At 32.7% G+C, this 13891-nt stretch overlaps 2 protein-coding genes across 2 annotated transcripts in view; one reads left to right on the top strand and one right to left on the bottom strand.

Annotated features, from left to right (window-relative positions):
- The window catches only part of LOC114335865 (uncharacterized), a 129980-nt gene that overhangs the window by 23999 nt on the left and 92090 nt on the right, over window positions 1-13891 (top strand). The window lies entirely within an intron of this gene.
- LOC126884443 (serine palmitoyltransferase 2-like) overlaps window positions 1-13891 on the bottom strand; it is a 53411-nt gene that overhangs the window by 2665 nt on the left and 36855 nt on the right. Inside the window, exon 6 of the mRNA XM_050650383.1 lies at window positions 13475-13737. Coding sequence (XP_050506340.1) covers window positions 13475-13737 — 263 coding nt within the window. The remainder of the gene's footprint in view (window positions 1-13474; window positions 13738-13891) is intronic.

Genomic DNA, 13891 nt, shown 5'->3' with positions numbered 1-13891 from the left:
AATGTTTGTGTACGTTCCAATTATTAACTTATTATTGTGGCGCCATTAGTTAAGCACAATGTATTTAAAACATTTTTTGCCTCTTAGTACTTTTTTGGTAAGCCAGTTTTGATCGAGATATTTGGAGCATTTGTAAAATTCATCACATATTTGTAAATGGTGAAGAAAGATGAGGTTATAGAAGCCTGGTAATAATATGAAAAATTATTTTTAATTTACATTTTATGAGGTACCTACTCATAAATTTTGAAACATACTAAGAAAGAAACTGCATCTCGATAAAAACTGGCTTATCTAAAAAGTACTAAGAGGCAAGAATATTTTAAAAGTATTGTGTTTAATTAATCGTACCACAAAAATATTTGAATTGGAATGTACACAAACATTTCAGGGTGTTTAAGGGAACAAAACACCTATAATTTTTTTTGGGTGCACAAATTTCAGTGTTAACTTTTTTTAAAATCTACCTGCCATAAGAAAGCCACATGGCTATTTTCAATAAAAAATCTCTTTCTTTTTGTAACTTAAAAGGGCTGTAACTTTTTTTATGTGTATATTTTAGTGATGTAACGAATATTCGTATTCGCATTCGCGAATATTCGCATGTTTTTGCATATTCGCATTCGCATCCGCATTCGCGAAATTTGTGCGAATGTTTTGCGAATATGAAAACCAGAAAAAAAATAATTTTAAGATAATATTAGGTTAATAAAATCAAAATCTATTCACTTTTCATCTTTTTTTATTAAGAAAAGGTAACTTAACCTCAAACATGCAGCTACTCTCAAATGGAAATATGCAGGACACAACAGCAGACAAAGAGACGGAAGATGGAATTAAGCGATAACTCACTGGAGAACTCACTGGAGACTACAAAAGAGGAAGAGGCAGACCACAGAGGAGATGGTCGGATGACCTAAAAAGATACGCAGGGACCAGATGGACAGGATTAGCACTGAACCGAGAAGAGTGGAAAAGTAAGGGGGAGGCCTACATTCAACTTTGGACAAATGAAGGGCAATAGATAGATATAACTTAACCTTGTATAATCACATTATCAGCCTTCACTTTTTTATTATTTGGTATTATGTAATATAGCTTAAGATTCAGATTGATTTACATTAAATATTAATTAACTTTTCATTATAAATTTAGGAAACATTACAAAAATAGAAACAAATTTAAAAAAACTGAATATTCGCATTCGCATCCGCATTCGCGAATGTTGGTAGCAGATATTCGTATTCGCATTCGTATTCGCGAATGTTAAAAAAATGACATTCGTTACATCACTAGTATATTTGCACCAAGGAAAGTTACGTTCAACCGAACTATTTTTGATCCCAGTGATTTAATTTATGACCTAGCTTTTATTACACCCTGTATATTTAGTACCACATGTTAATCTAATACAAAAATAATATACCGCTACACGCGGCAAAAATCAGTGGGCAATACAATATTCCAGCTACAAAAGAGCTGATATAAATATTACGTGACGCAAAATTGAATGATTTTTTCAATAAACATGACGTCACATGGACAAAACATGTGGGCTTGTCTACGGATGGAGCAAAATCAATGGCTGGCCACAAAGCAGGACTTCAAGCTCGTGTCAAAGAAGTAGCTCCTGAGGTGAAATGGACACACTGTTGTATTCATCGTAAAGCCTTGGTAGCCAAAACATTGCCTGAACCTTTGCAGAAGATACTTAACGAAGTAGTTCAAATCGTTAACTACATTAAAACTGGACCTCTGAATCAAGATTATTTTCTTTGTTGTGCAAAGAGATTGGCAGTAAGCATGAACACCTTCTTATTCATACGGAAGTAAGGTGGCTCGAGGGAAGATATTGACAAGATTTTTTGAACTTAGAGATGAAGTTCGTGTTTTTCTTCTTGACAGCAAGTACGCAGATGTTCTCACTGACTTTTCTTGGCTTTGCTCAACTGCCTACTTAGCTGACGTGTTTGAACACTTGAATGTATTAAACTTAAGTTTTCAAGGGAAAAATGTAGACATGTTCAAAGTTGAAGATAAGATCAGTGCTATGGTAAAAAAGTGCCAGCTGTAAGTATATATCATAATTTAAATTGGTTTCTCGTTGATGAAGCCATCCACAAATTTTAAATTTATTCCATTTCTTTTTTCATTGTTTCCTGCCAGATTTATAAATTCCTTCGGGTGACAAAAAATTCCTGTTTGGTTCTTTGTTTCTAGTGAGCGCCTTCGTGAAAAGACACCGGTTGCTCCTGGTTGTTTATATTTTCGTCGTAGTGTCTCTCTTCGTCATATTCTTCTGTCTGGGTATTATTTACCTCTCTTCTATTTTCTCTTGGTCTGTCGGATCTGTTTCGGTTTTCTCGATATCTGTCCTCATTCCATTGCCTATTTCTTTGTTCATAATTTCCTCTTCCGTTGTCTCTGTTTTCGTTTTCCATCCTGGGATTAAAATCTCGTCTTGTATAGTCCCTCCTATAATTTTGTCTTCTATCTCCGTAATCCTGTGTTTCTTGGTGTCTTTAATCTTTTTGCGATCTTCTTGACTTTCTTTCTCTTAGACGCGATTCTCTTATTTGTAAGAATTGACACAAAATATCTATGTCTTTGTAATTTTGCAACGTGATATGGTCTTCTAGCGATTCTTCAAAATGTCTTGCAATCAGTTCGACTAATTGTTGTGACGAATAATTATTTTGTAAATGTTTTGCATTATTGTATATTTGTAATGCCTATATTCTTTCTGAGATACCCATCCTATCATTGTATTTCCCATTTTGTAATTCCTTGTTGATTTCTCATTGTTGGACTTTTCCCCAGAAATAATTTAAAAATTTTTGTTCAAACTCTACCAACTGTCAAATTTTTCCTCCTTGCTGTCAAACCATAGACCTGCCTCATACTTAAGATGGTTTCTGATAGTTTCTTTAGCTGTTTAGAAATTTCCGATGTGTTGTACTTTCTTTTTAAGACTATTTATGAAGGGCACTGGGTGTAATTTTCTTACATCCTCGCCGAACCGTATTTTCACGTCATCTGTACTATGGATAAACATTTCTCTTCTTTCTCCGAAATTCTGTTTAGTCTTGTTTTCGGTGACTTGTTTTTCTATTTCGTTGATTCTTTTTTCCATTTCTTCTCTGTCTTCTTGAATAGCGTTTTCCAACTTGTTTTCCAAATTTTCTAGTTCCTTTTTCTGGCCATTTGTTAACTCCTTCATTTTACTTTGAATTTTCATTTCTTGTTCTTCCATGTGATATTTAATTCTCATTTCTTGTTCTTTCATGTGATCTTTAATTCTCATTTCTTGTTGTTCTATCTCGTTTTTCATTGTTGTCAAACATCCTTTTATTTCCTGTTCTATTTTATCTATTTTTCTCGATGTTTCTTCCATGGCTTGTTTCGAATCCTGTTGTTTTTTATCCATTTTATCCATTTTTTGTGATTGTATTTGCATAAGTTGTAATATTTTTTCTAATTCTGACAATTCCTTTTTTGCTGTTGCCATGATTGCTGTGTCTAAAATATCTTCTTGTTCTAAATGTTCTCCTTGTTATTTCTTTTCTTTGCTTTCTTCTTCCCATATGTCCATGCTTCTTGTCCCATACATTTCTATCTATATAGAAATACTATCCCCGCCAAATAGGAAATTTTAAAACACCCTCTCTGTTGCAGACACGAAAATTCTCTCTTACCCAATGTAATATTTCAAATTTCAATTGTCAAATATTTCAAAAAATCATCAAATGGCAATATCAAATAAATAAAATAAATTATTAGAAATTGTACCTACAGGAAATTTATATAACGTAATTCAAATATATCAATTTTGACCACTCAATAAATAGAGCCTCAATCACCTGCTTTTCCTCTGTCTTCCCTTTCAAAGTTGCAAAACAGGGAAATTAAACACATTCAATATCATATAAATGTAATCTATTCTTTATTTATCCAATATACCGTATAAATAAGATTTAAAAAAATACTAAAATCTAAATTTGTTGCAACAATTTCTTGCTTAATAAATCAAGCTTTAGTTCTGATGTTTCCTTGTTTTAACAAAAAAATTATTTAAATAAAGTATTATTTATTCATACTAAATTTAATAAAATTTACTTTTCTACTTTTGAATTGATTACTTAAAGTTGGAATGACTAAACGAGTTATAGAACTGTTCAATACAAAAAATAAGCATATATGGTGTGGATATAAACAAGCTCTCTCCGTTTCGACAAATGATTTGACTAACCTTTTTGTTTCTTCACTCCTTCTTTCCCCAGATTGCGTCGTCTTTGATTCTCCCACACGTACTCTTTCAATGTTGCGGGAAGGTCCCTCTCGTCCAACTGCTTCAAAACAAACAAAACCAGGACTCGCTCGAATTCTCTACTCAGTTTTTTCCTTGCTGGATATCTTGTGCAAATAGATACCAATCAGCTACTTGTTCTAGACAGAACAAAGGAATCTTCCTCGGACACAGGAAAATTTACTTCTCAACCGGTCAACAATTTCGTTTTAACTTGATTCTGCTCGCAAAAGCCGATTTCACCACTTTACACTACCTTCCCCAGTCCTTTACCAGTCCCCATCTTTTCTCTCTCAAATTCCGACTTCCACATTCTCATCCCTTCCATCGATCTTTCTCTACCAATCAAAAACAACCTCTCTACCCAAAACATTCATACTTTCCTTTCCTAAGAAAACCAACTTAATTTGTATCCAACTTTACATTTTGTTAAAATTCTAAGAGACATCAAATTACTATCGTTTTTTCAAAGAACTAAACAAAAAGTCTTACATTCTAAACTCAATAAAATTTGTTTATCGTTTAAACCTTCTACAAATTATTTACAAAAATCCTATTGATGTTCACAAAACGAAATAACATGTACTTTCCAATATTTTCGAACCATTCTCTGTAAATCCTTTCAAAAAAAAAACCATTAACGAAAACCACATTAACGATTTCACCTTCCCCGAAAAAGCACTGTTTATTAACTAAATTAGACTCTATACAATTTTTGGTCATATACAGGGTGAAGAAAATCTATGATCTCGTGGTCTCTGATATAAATTTATTTTCTGAATTTTTCCAAAAAACAATTCTACAATAATATATATATTTTAAATGTGCATGTCCCTACAGAGGAAAAAGAAGACGATGTAAAAGAAAAATTCTATGAAGAACTAGAAGCTACTTACCCTGCATGCCCAAAGAATGACATCAAAGTTATTTATGGTGATCTCAACGAAAAAAGAGGAAAAGAGCAACAATACCTACCAACTATAGGTAAGCACAGCCTCCATGAAGTATCCAATGACAATAACATCAGACTAATAAATCTAGCAACTTCCCTTAACATGGTCATTGCCAGCACATGCTTCCAGCGAAAAAATATTCATAAGGGAACGTGGAGATCTCCAGATGGGGTTACAGTAAACATGATCGATCATGTTATTATTGACTCTAGACATCACTCAGACGTAATAAACGTATGCAGCAGACGAGGGGCAAATGCCGACTCAGATTACTACCTAGTGAAAAGTAGAATAAGAGACAGAATCTCAAACATAAAAAAAGAAAAAGGATCCAAAATTGAAAAATATGAAATAAAAACTTAGCAGACAACAGCAAAAAGGCCAAATACAAAGAATATATAAAAGGAAGGCTAGAAAACGAGCAAAAGCACGAGGATATAAACAGAGAATGGGAAGCGTGTAAAAACATCATACAAGACGCTGCCAAAGAGACCTTGGGTCTACAAAAAACGGTCAAATCAACTGAAGGGAAGTGGTTCGATGAATAGCGTTGTAACATAACAGATAGAAAAAATAATGCATATCAACGATTACAATAACGACATAGAACAAAACAGGCAGAAGAGGAATATAGAATGCTAAGGAGGGAAGAGAAGAAAATATATCGCAGAAAAAAAAGAGAACACATAGAAAAGGAACTCCAAGAAATTGAAGAATTAAATAAACCAACAGAAACCAGAAAATTCTACCAAAAACTTAACAAAAGCAGCAAAGAATTTAAACCAAGAACAATGATGTGCAGAGACAAAGAAGGAGATATAGTAACTCAACAGAGTGAAATACTACAAAGATGGACTGAATTCTTAAAACAAAAGTTTGAACAAAACGGAGATCCACTAAACGATGAAATTATACTGGATCAAATGGATACCAGAGAAACAACCCCCCCTTCCCCCTACAGTAGCTGAAATGCAAGAAGCAGTTACCAGACTGAAAAACAACAAGTCACATGGATTAGACAATATTAGCGCAGAATTAATAAAAGAAGGCGGAGACTCCCTATTGAATGCGATACACGAACTAATAGTGAACATATGGAATAATAAACAACTGCCACAAGACTGGAATACCGGAGTAATTATTCCACTACATAAAAAGGGAGATCAGCTTGAATGTAAAAACTACCGGGCAATAACGCTACTGACTGTGGCATATAAAATACTCTCAAATATTGTGTAAGAGCGACTGAGACCATGTGCGGAATCAATAGATTAGATATTCGTCTTGAGGCAAATCTTGGAAAAGACTAGTGAATTTAATATAGACACACATCATCTCTTTATTGATTTTGAGAGTGCCTATGATAGTATCCATCGAGAATTTCTGATCCCCCTGAAAGAGTTTAATATTCCAACTCAACTCATTGATATAGTAAAAGAAACACTTAAAGTACAAAGCAAAATTCGAATTCAAAACGCACTAACGGATCCAATCCATGTTAGAACTGGCTCACGATAGGGAGATGCCATATCCTGTATTCTATAAATACGAAAACAAAAGTAATGCCATTTACTCTTTTATTGAGTACTAAGGAATCTTTCTCGTTGGAACTTTTACCACGCTGAGCAGATGGGACCTGAATTATTTAAAATTCCCTCATCTTAATTTCGTCTCGGCATCCTGTATGATTTATAATTTTTGAAAATCACGGGAGGTTGTAACCAGAGAAAGTTCCACTTGTTGTCAATCTGGTGGTATGGGAGCGATATTTATTGTCGTTTTTTGTGCTACTTGATTGATAACTTATTTTGTTTCTCGGTAGATGCATTTCTTTCTTTGCAATTCGGAACGGTCCAAAGCGAAGTACCTGGTTAAATCGGAGAGAAGAGGAAATGGGACTACTGATGAGCGGAAAAATCCCCGAAACCGGTATAGACGGCCTAATATTCATCTTCAAAATTGTCAATTGCCTAATTAATAGCGATTTTTTGCTTAGTCTTATAGACTTTAATGTACCACGAGCTGTGTCACGTTCAGGTGTAACTTTTCATATTTCGGTGCCTAATTCGCAATATAATTTCTATTTTCCGATAAAAAGTATGTGCAGAAGTGTAAATAACTTAAGATCCGTGGACATTTTTTTTCCTTAGTTTTAACATCTTTAAACTCGAAATACGCAATAGCTTATCGAAGTCATGTTATTTTTCTTTATTAAGGTCTTTGTTTTTTTTTATTATTGTGTATGTGTATTAACAACAGAAACATTTTTCGTTATTCTTTATTTTATTTTATATTTTGTCATCAAGTGTTCAGTCAATGTAGTTTTCTTATGTACACCTTTATGGGTTTATACCTGGTGGATGTATATTTCAGTAAATAAATAAATAAATAAATAAATAGACTCTTCCTGCACTCTCCGATTTAACTAGAGTATAATGCTACTGCATTTTCGGATTGTAAAGAAATTGAAAATGTTTATACATTATCAATTTTTTTATCTACGAAAGATGGCGATTATCTTCCATCCTTCGCTGCCTACGCTATCTTCTTCTGGTCGCATTAAATTCGCTTCATGCCTATTCCATCAGTATTGACAGTTCGTTGGTTTAGCGTCGTAACCACTAAGACCATTTTGGCGATTATGGTTTAATGAATTATAACGTTTAACTTATCGGGAGCCTGTCTCTTTGTTGAATTTGCTTTAGTAGAAATGCGCGTTCGTGCAGCCGAACGAGCCTATCAGTCTAATTAAAAAATCCGCCCTTTTACATCTGTCAACAGCGAAAGTTGTACACTTGAACGTGAATCAGATTTAGATATGACATTTTCTTAGGTAAACCTTGGAGCTCGATAACTTTTAAACAGTTTAACGGATTTGGGTCGCTAAACGCGCGCTTGAAAGGTATTAACAATACATACTGACTAATGCAGCCAACATAAAATATCGACAGCCTTTGACACATTAACCTACGTTAGTAGGTGACAGGATTGCCACATATAATTTTGTGTTACAATCCTTTTTTATGGATAGGGATAAAGGTTGATTCGCACCATTCATCATTCCATTCACCTGTAATGCATATCCTGCTACACATATCCAGTATTCTATCTGTGCCAATCTCGTCCATTGCTTTTAGAGTCTCCGCTGGCATGACATTTATCCCTGAGGTTTCCTTGCTTCTTAGCTGGTTGAGAGCTTTCTCTACTTCTGCTCGTTTTGTCTCTTTGATTGTATGTTTATTGTGTTCTGAGACTGATGCATCTCTTGAAGCGCCCTTGTATAGCTCTGAGCATTAATTTTTACAGGTTTCTGCAATGCTCTTTTTGTTGGTTTTTACTTTCTCTATTCTGATCCTGAAGGCTTGTGGTTGTGGCTTGAATTCTGGGGCCAAATATTAAACTTCTTTAAATAGTCCATGACTTTCATGACAGTTTGCATGTTGCTCAAATTATTGACATTTATATTATATTGACAAGTTATTTATAAGGTTTTTTACCCTTATAGTAGGGAAGCCCAAGCGGGGGTTTTTGCAGTTACTCGAGCGCGTCCGATTATTACATGTGGAGAAACCTTGTATCCTGAAGATGTACCTCTACCATATATTGGCTCTTAATTCAGGGGAGTTTGTTAAGGGGGGGCCGAAAAAAATCTATCCTTAGAAAAACTCGAAGTCGTCAAATTAAGATAAGGTAAGTTAAGTACATGCAAAACAGAGTATATTTCAAAAATCTGACGATTTGAGCGTAAGGAAATGGATGAGTCCCAAAGTTTCACAAGAAAAAAGCGAATATTTCGCGAAATGAATGACAGATCGAAAAACTAAGAAATACGTGCTCAATATTTTTTAAAAATCTATCGAATGATACCAAACACGACTTCCCACGGAGAAGGGTGGGGGTAAATTTAAATACGAATCCCGCGATATTTTGCGAACCGAACATAAGATCGGAAAACTGAAAAATATACTTATTCAATATATTTGAAAAATCTATCGAACGGCACCAAACACGACCCCACACGGAGGTGGGGTGGGGGTTTACTTTAAAATCTTAAATGGGAGCCCCCAGTTTTTATTGCAGATTTGGATTTCTTACGTAAAAATAAGTAACTTTTATTCGAGACATTTTTTCGAATAATGGATAAATAGAGCTATAATCTACAAAAACGATTGTTGGAAATGGAAAATTAAACTAAAAATGGAAAATCCCCACTAAAATGGAAAGCTTTACTTAACTTTTTTTGGTTTTAGGACCTACTATTCACAACCCAATAGGTACTCATAACGCTCGAGTGACTGCACATTTAGCACACTTTGCTCCCCTACCATTAGCTGTTTTGTCTGATGTATATTTCTAGTTGAGTGTAGTTTGACAATGACAAAAAACTCAAATTGTTCTCAATTATAAAATTTTGAATTTCTTAATGTACAAAAGTAAATAGTTATTTTCCTAACAAGTGCAGATAGTCATAATTTTCCGCACGCGACTGCAGTTTGCCGAACGATGCAAAGCGGGAGTTCGGCAAGCAGTCGAGTGCGGAAAAGAGACTTTCTGCAAGCGTTAGGAACAATATTTTTTCTACGAGTCTTTAAAAAATGACCAAATCTTAATCAATTAATTTAATTAATATGAAAATACATACAGTCGGAAAAATGAAAGAATACCCATGAACGAACATATAAAACACGCTGTATTTTCCTGTCACCGTGTCATACAGAAAATTGTTCAGTGCAAGTACATGTAACAATAATTATTACATGTACTTGCGCTGGCCAATTTTTTGTGTGACACGGTGACAGGAAAATACAGTGTGTTTTATATGTTCCTTCATGGGTATTCTTTCATTTTTCCTACTGTACACAAATTAATTCTTTGATAAGGTTGTCAAAACCAAACTTTCAGCATAACTGGTTAGCATGACGACGATCTAGGTTTCCATGACGATGATTCAAAACCACTGTTATTGTCTACTGATTTGACTTTCGAATATTATGTCAAAATTATTTTATTTCATCGAATTCTCGCGTTAATTTCATTAAAACATGAACACAATAAGATATATTTGAAATAAATTAGTAAATAATATCTAAATATTAGTTTGTTGCATGTATTTTAAGGCCATATTAACATATCTAAATTAACACGCGTGCGGAAAATTATTATTATTATTATTATTATTATTTATTGTTTATACATATGACCTGGCCTCTAGTGACTAATCCAGGTCGTTTTTTCCTGATGGGGTTACAGATATTTTTATATTTTTACAATTTATTAATTAATTTGCCATAATCTATTAATTTTATGTTTTAAATTTCTTACATTTTTTTATTTTTTTGTTTAACTTATTTTTCAATTTCTCTTATATTTTTTGACCTAATAATTTAAAATTTACTATATTTATTAATATATTTTACTAGCAGCCTCTATCCAGAACGTGAAGTGTAGCTTTTCATCCCTAGGCAGAGCCTGCTAGTATTTTCTTTTTCTATAAATCTAAAAACTATATCATAATTAAAATTAATATTAAATTTCAACAAATATACATTTAACAAATTTAAATAAACAATATACATTTGTTAAAATTAAAGACAGTCCCTCTATTTTCAGAAGAGAGTTGGTAGTCTTTTTGTTAATTTAAATCAATTTAATTTATTTTTAATTATATATTCAATTCAAGGATTCTCCAGTGAGCCTTAGGCCCTTAGCTAGTGACCCCTTGAACTGTTTATATTTCATTTATATATAGTATATATATATATATATATAAATTTAATTTCCATTTTCATTTTTATTTAGTTTTTAACACATTTAATTCAGTGTTTTTAATAATTATATTATTTATTGAATTATTATTTTTATTTATTTATTTTATATTGAATTATTATTATTATAATTGTAAATATCTATTTTTGAATTTATATTTTATTTTATTTATTTTAACTTTATCTTACTCAACTTCATCTAGGTTGGATTATTTGTTGTCTTCTTCTATTATTATAGATTTCTTGTTGTTTTTTAGATATTATTTCTGTTAGATTGTTTAATATTCCAAAATATTCTTCATTTTGTAATATATCTCTTATTTCAATTCTTTCTAATCTTCTTCTCATTTCTCTATGTTCTTCATTTTATATAGTATTTTCACAATGTAACACTATACAGTGCTAGTCAAAAGTCCGTACCCCCCCTCATATCTTTTGAACGGTTATACGTATAATAGTGAAATTTGGAGGGAGGAAATAAACGGACGTAAGCTCCTTAACTAGTCATGACAGGTGACGTAATAGTGACAGGTGACGTTACAGAGCCACTGTCACCGATAATTTTAAATGGGACCTTATGGCAAGTGATACCTCGTTTGAAAGGTATTGAAAATACCTATTCAGTTATGCTAGTTTTGTTTGAGTTTAAGCTAATTTTGATGTACAAATTAAATAAATATAAAATTGTAGTTTCACATTTAATTAATAAAAATTCAAAATTCCGCCTATGATTACTTGTCAAACAGGTTGACGTTGACGTAAAAACTACTAAAGAATTAAAAAACGTCAACTTTTTTGACAAAAAATCCATAGGCGGACATTTGAATTTTTATTAATTAAATTCGAAACTACAATATTATATTTATTTATTGTATTCACCAAAATCAAAATCGACTTAAACCCAAAAAAATAGTATGACTGAATAGGTATTTTAAATACCGTTCAAACGAGGTATCACTTGCCATAAGGTCCCATTTAAAATTATCGGTCACAGTGGCTCTGTAACGTCACCTGTCAGTATTAAGTCACCTGTCATAACTAGTTAAGAAGCTTACGTCCGTTTATTTCCTCCCTCCAAATTTCACTATTACAAGTATAACCGTTCAAAAGATACGAGGGGGGTACGGACTTTTGACTAGCACTGTATGTTCTGGTGTACCTAGTTCTCCACATTCACAATATGCATCATCTTTTAAGTTAAATCTTTCCAAATATGTTGGGTACGGTCCATGTCCTGTTAAAAAGTGTACTAAACCTTGTTTTGGATTAAAATAATTTGGAATATTTTCTAATATTGGTATAAAATTGTATAAACGTCTAGATTTTGTTGAATTTTCCCATTCATTTTGTCTTTTTCTATTTATTATTTCTTTTAATTCTCTTTTATTTCTTATATCTAATCCTATTATTTGTATTATTTTTTCATATTTTTCTTTTTTTAGCCAATAATTACATGCTCTTTTTGTGTTTCTAAATGCATTGGCATTACTCCAGTTAAAACTGTGAGTGTCTGTGTTGCAGTTGTTCCAAATGCTCCCGTCATTCTTACAAGAAATGCTCTCTGAGCGCTATTTAATTTTTCTGCATTTTTTTTATTTATTAATCTATGTGCCCATATACTTGAACCGTACCCTACAATTGATGCAAGTATTGTACTTAGGTATATTCTCATCTGTCGGAACGAAATTCTATATTCCTTCTGTGCTAGACTAGCGATGCTATGCATGATCTTTGTTGCCTTCTCACAGACACAACTCATGTGATTTGTAAATAATTTTTGTTCGTCTATTATAATACCTAAATATCTTGTTTCCATTTTTCTTTTTATTGTTTTCCCTCTAATTTTTATAATTGGATCTCTTTCTAAATCTCCTTTTATTAAACTATATGTTGTTTTTGAATCTGATATTGTTAATTTTACTTTATTCATCCAATCATTTACTCTTATTAATACTTCATTTGATTTATTTTCTAATTCTCTTCTTGAGTTTGCATCTATGATCAACAACAAGTCATCTGCATATGCTATGCTTCCAAGCACTTCAGGATCTATAGTCAATTGTTCCAACAGTTCCTCTAGGATTACATCCCAGAACATAGGTCCACATACTGATCCTTGTGGACATCCTTTTGTGATATGTTTTGTCTTTTTTCCTATTGGACAGCTTAGGCTTGCATATCGGTCTTGACAGTAGTTTCTGAGACTTCCGCGTGCGGAAAAGTAAACCGCGTGCGGTAAAGTAAAACTTTCTAAACTAAAACGCGTGCGCGAAAATAGACATTTTCGAACGCTCGTAGAAAAATAAAATTTAGTATGCGTTCTACAAAAAGTTATTAATAATTAATAAATCGTATAAAAAAATAACCAATGGCAGAGGGATTCATTAAAGTGTAACAAAAACTATATTTACCTATTTTTTGTCAAAGATATTTAAAAAAAATCTACTTACGCAAACTTGGAGTAGTGATACGTTAGGATAGGTATAACAGGGGAATTATCATTTCCATAAATAACTAAACCCATCTGTTTCAATCGCAATCTGAAGTACCTTGAGTTTCGTGATAGTCTCTCAATTCTGTTCCTACCATCACTAGTGACGTCTTTTTCCATGAGTATCCTTAATACTGTCATTATTTGGGCAGCAACTGGAGGAGATACCGCCCAACTATATTTGGAAGCATATGTATGTTGCCGAAGATTTGTAATCAGCTCCTACCAATAGATTAGAAATATGCTTTATAGTCAGTGAAATTTTACAGTTTTATGGACAAAGCTTACAAAGCTGAACTAAACACAATTTAGTAAAATTAGATAGATCATCAATATTAAAAAATAAAGATAATGGAAGTAAAACAATGTCAACAAA

Source organism: Diabrotica virgifera, chromosome 1 (assembly GCF_917563875.1).
Source record: "Diabrotica virgifera virgifera chromosome 1, PGI_DIABVI_V3a".
NCBI lineage: Eukaryota > Metazoa > Arthropoda > Insecta > Coleoptera > Chrysomelidae > Diabrotica > Diabrotica virgifera.
Note: the sequence above shows the minus strand (reverse complement) of the source record. Positions and strands in the feature narration are given on the sequence as shown.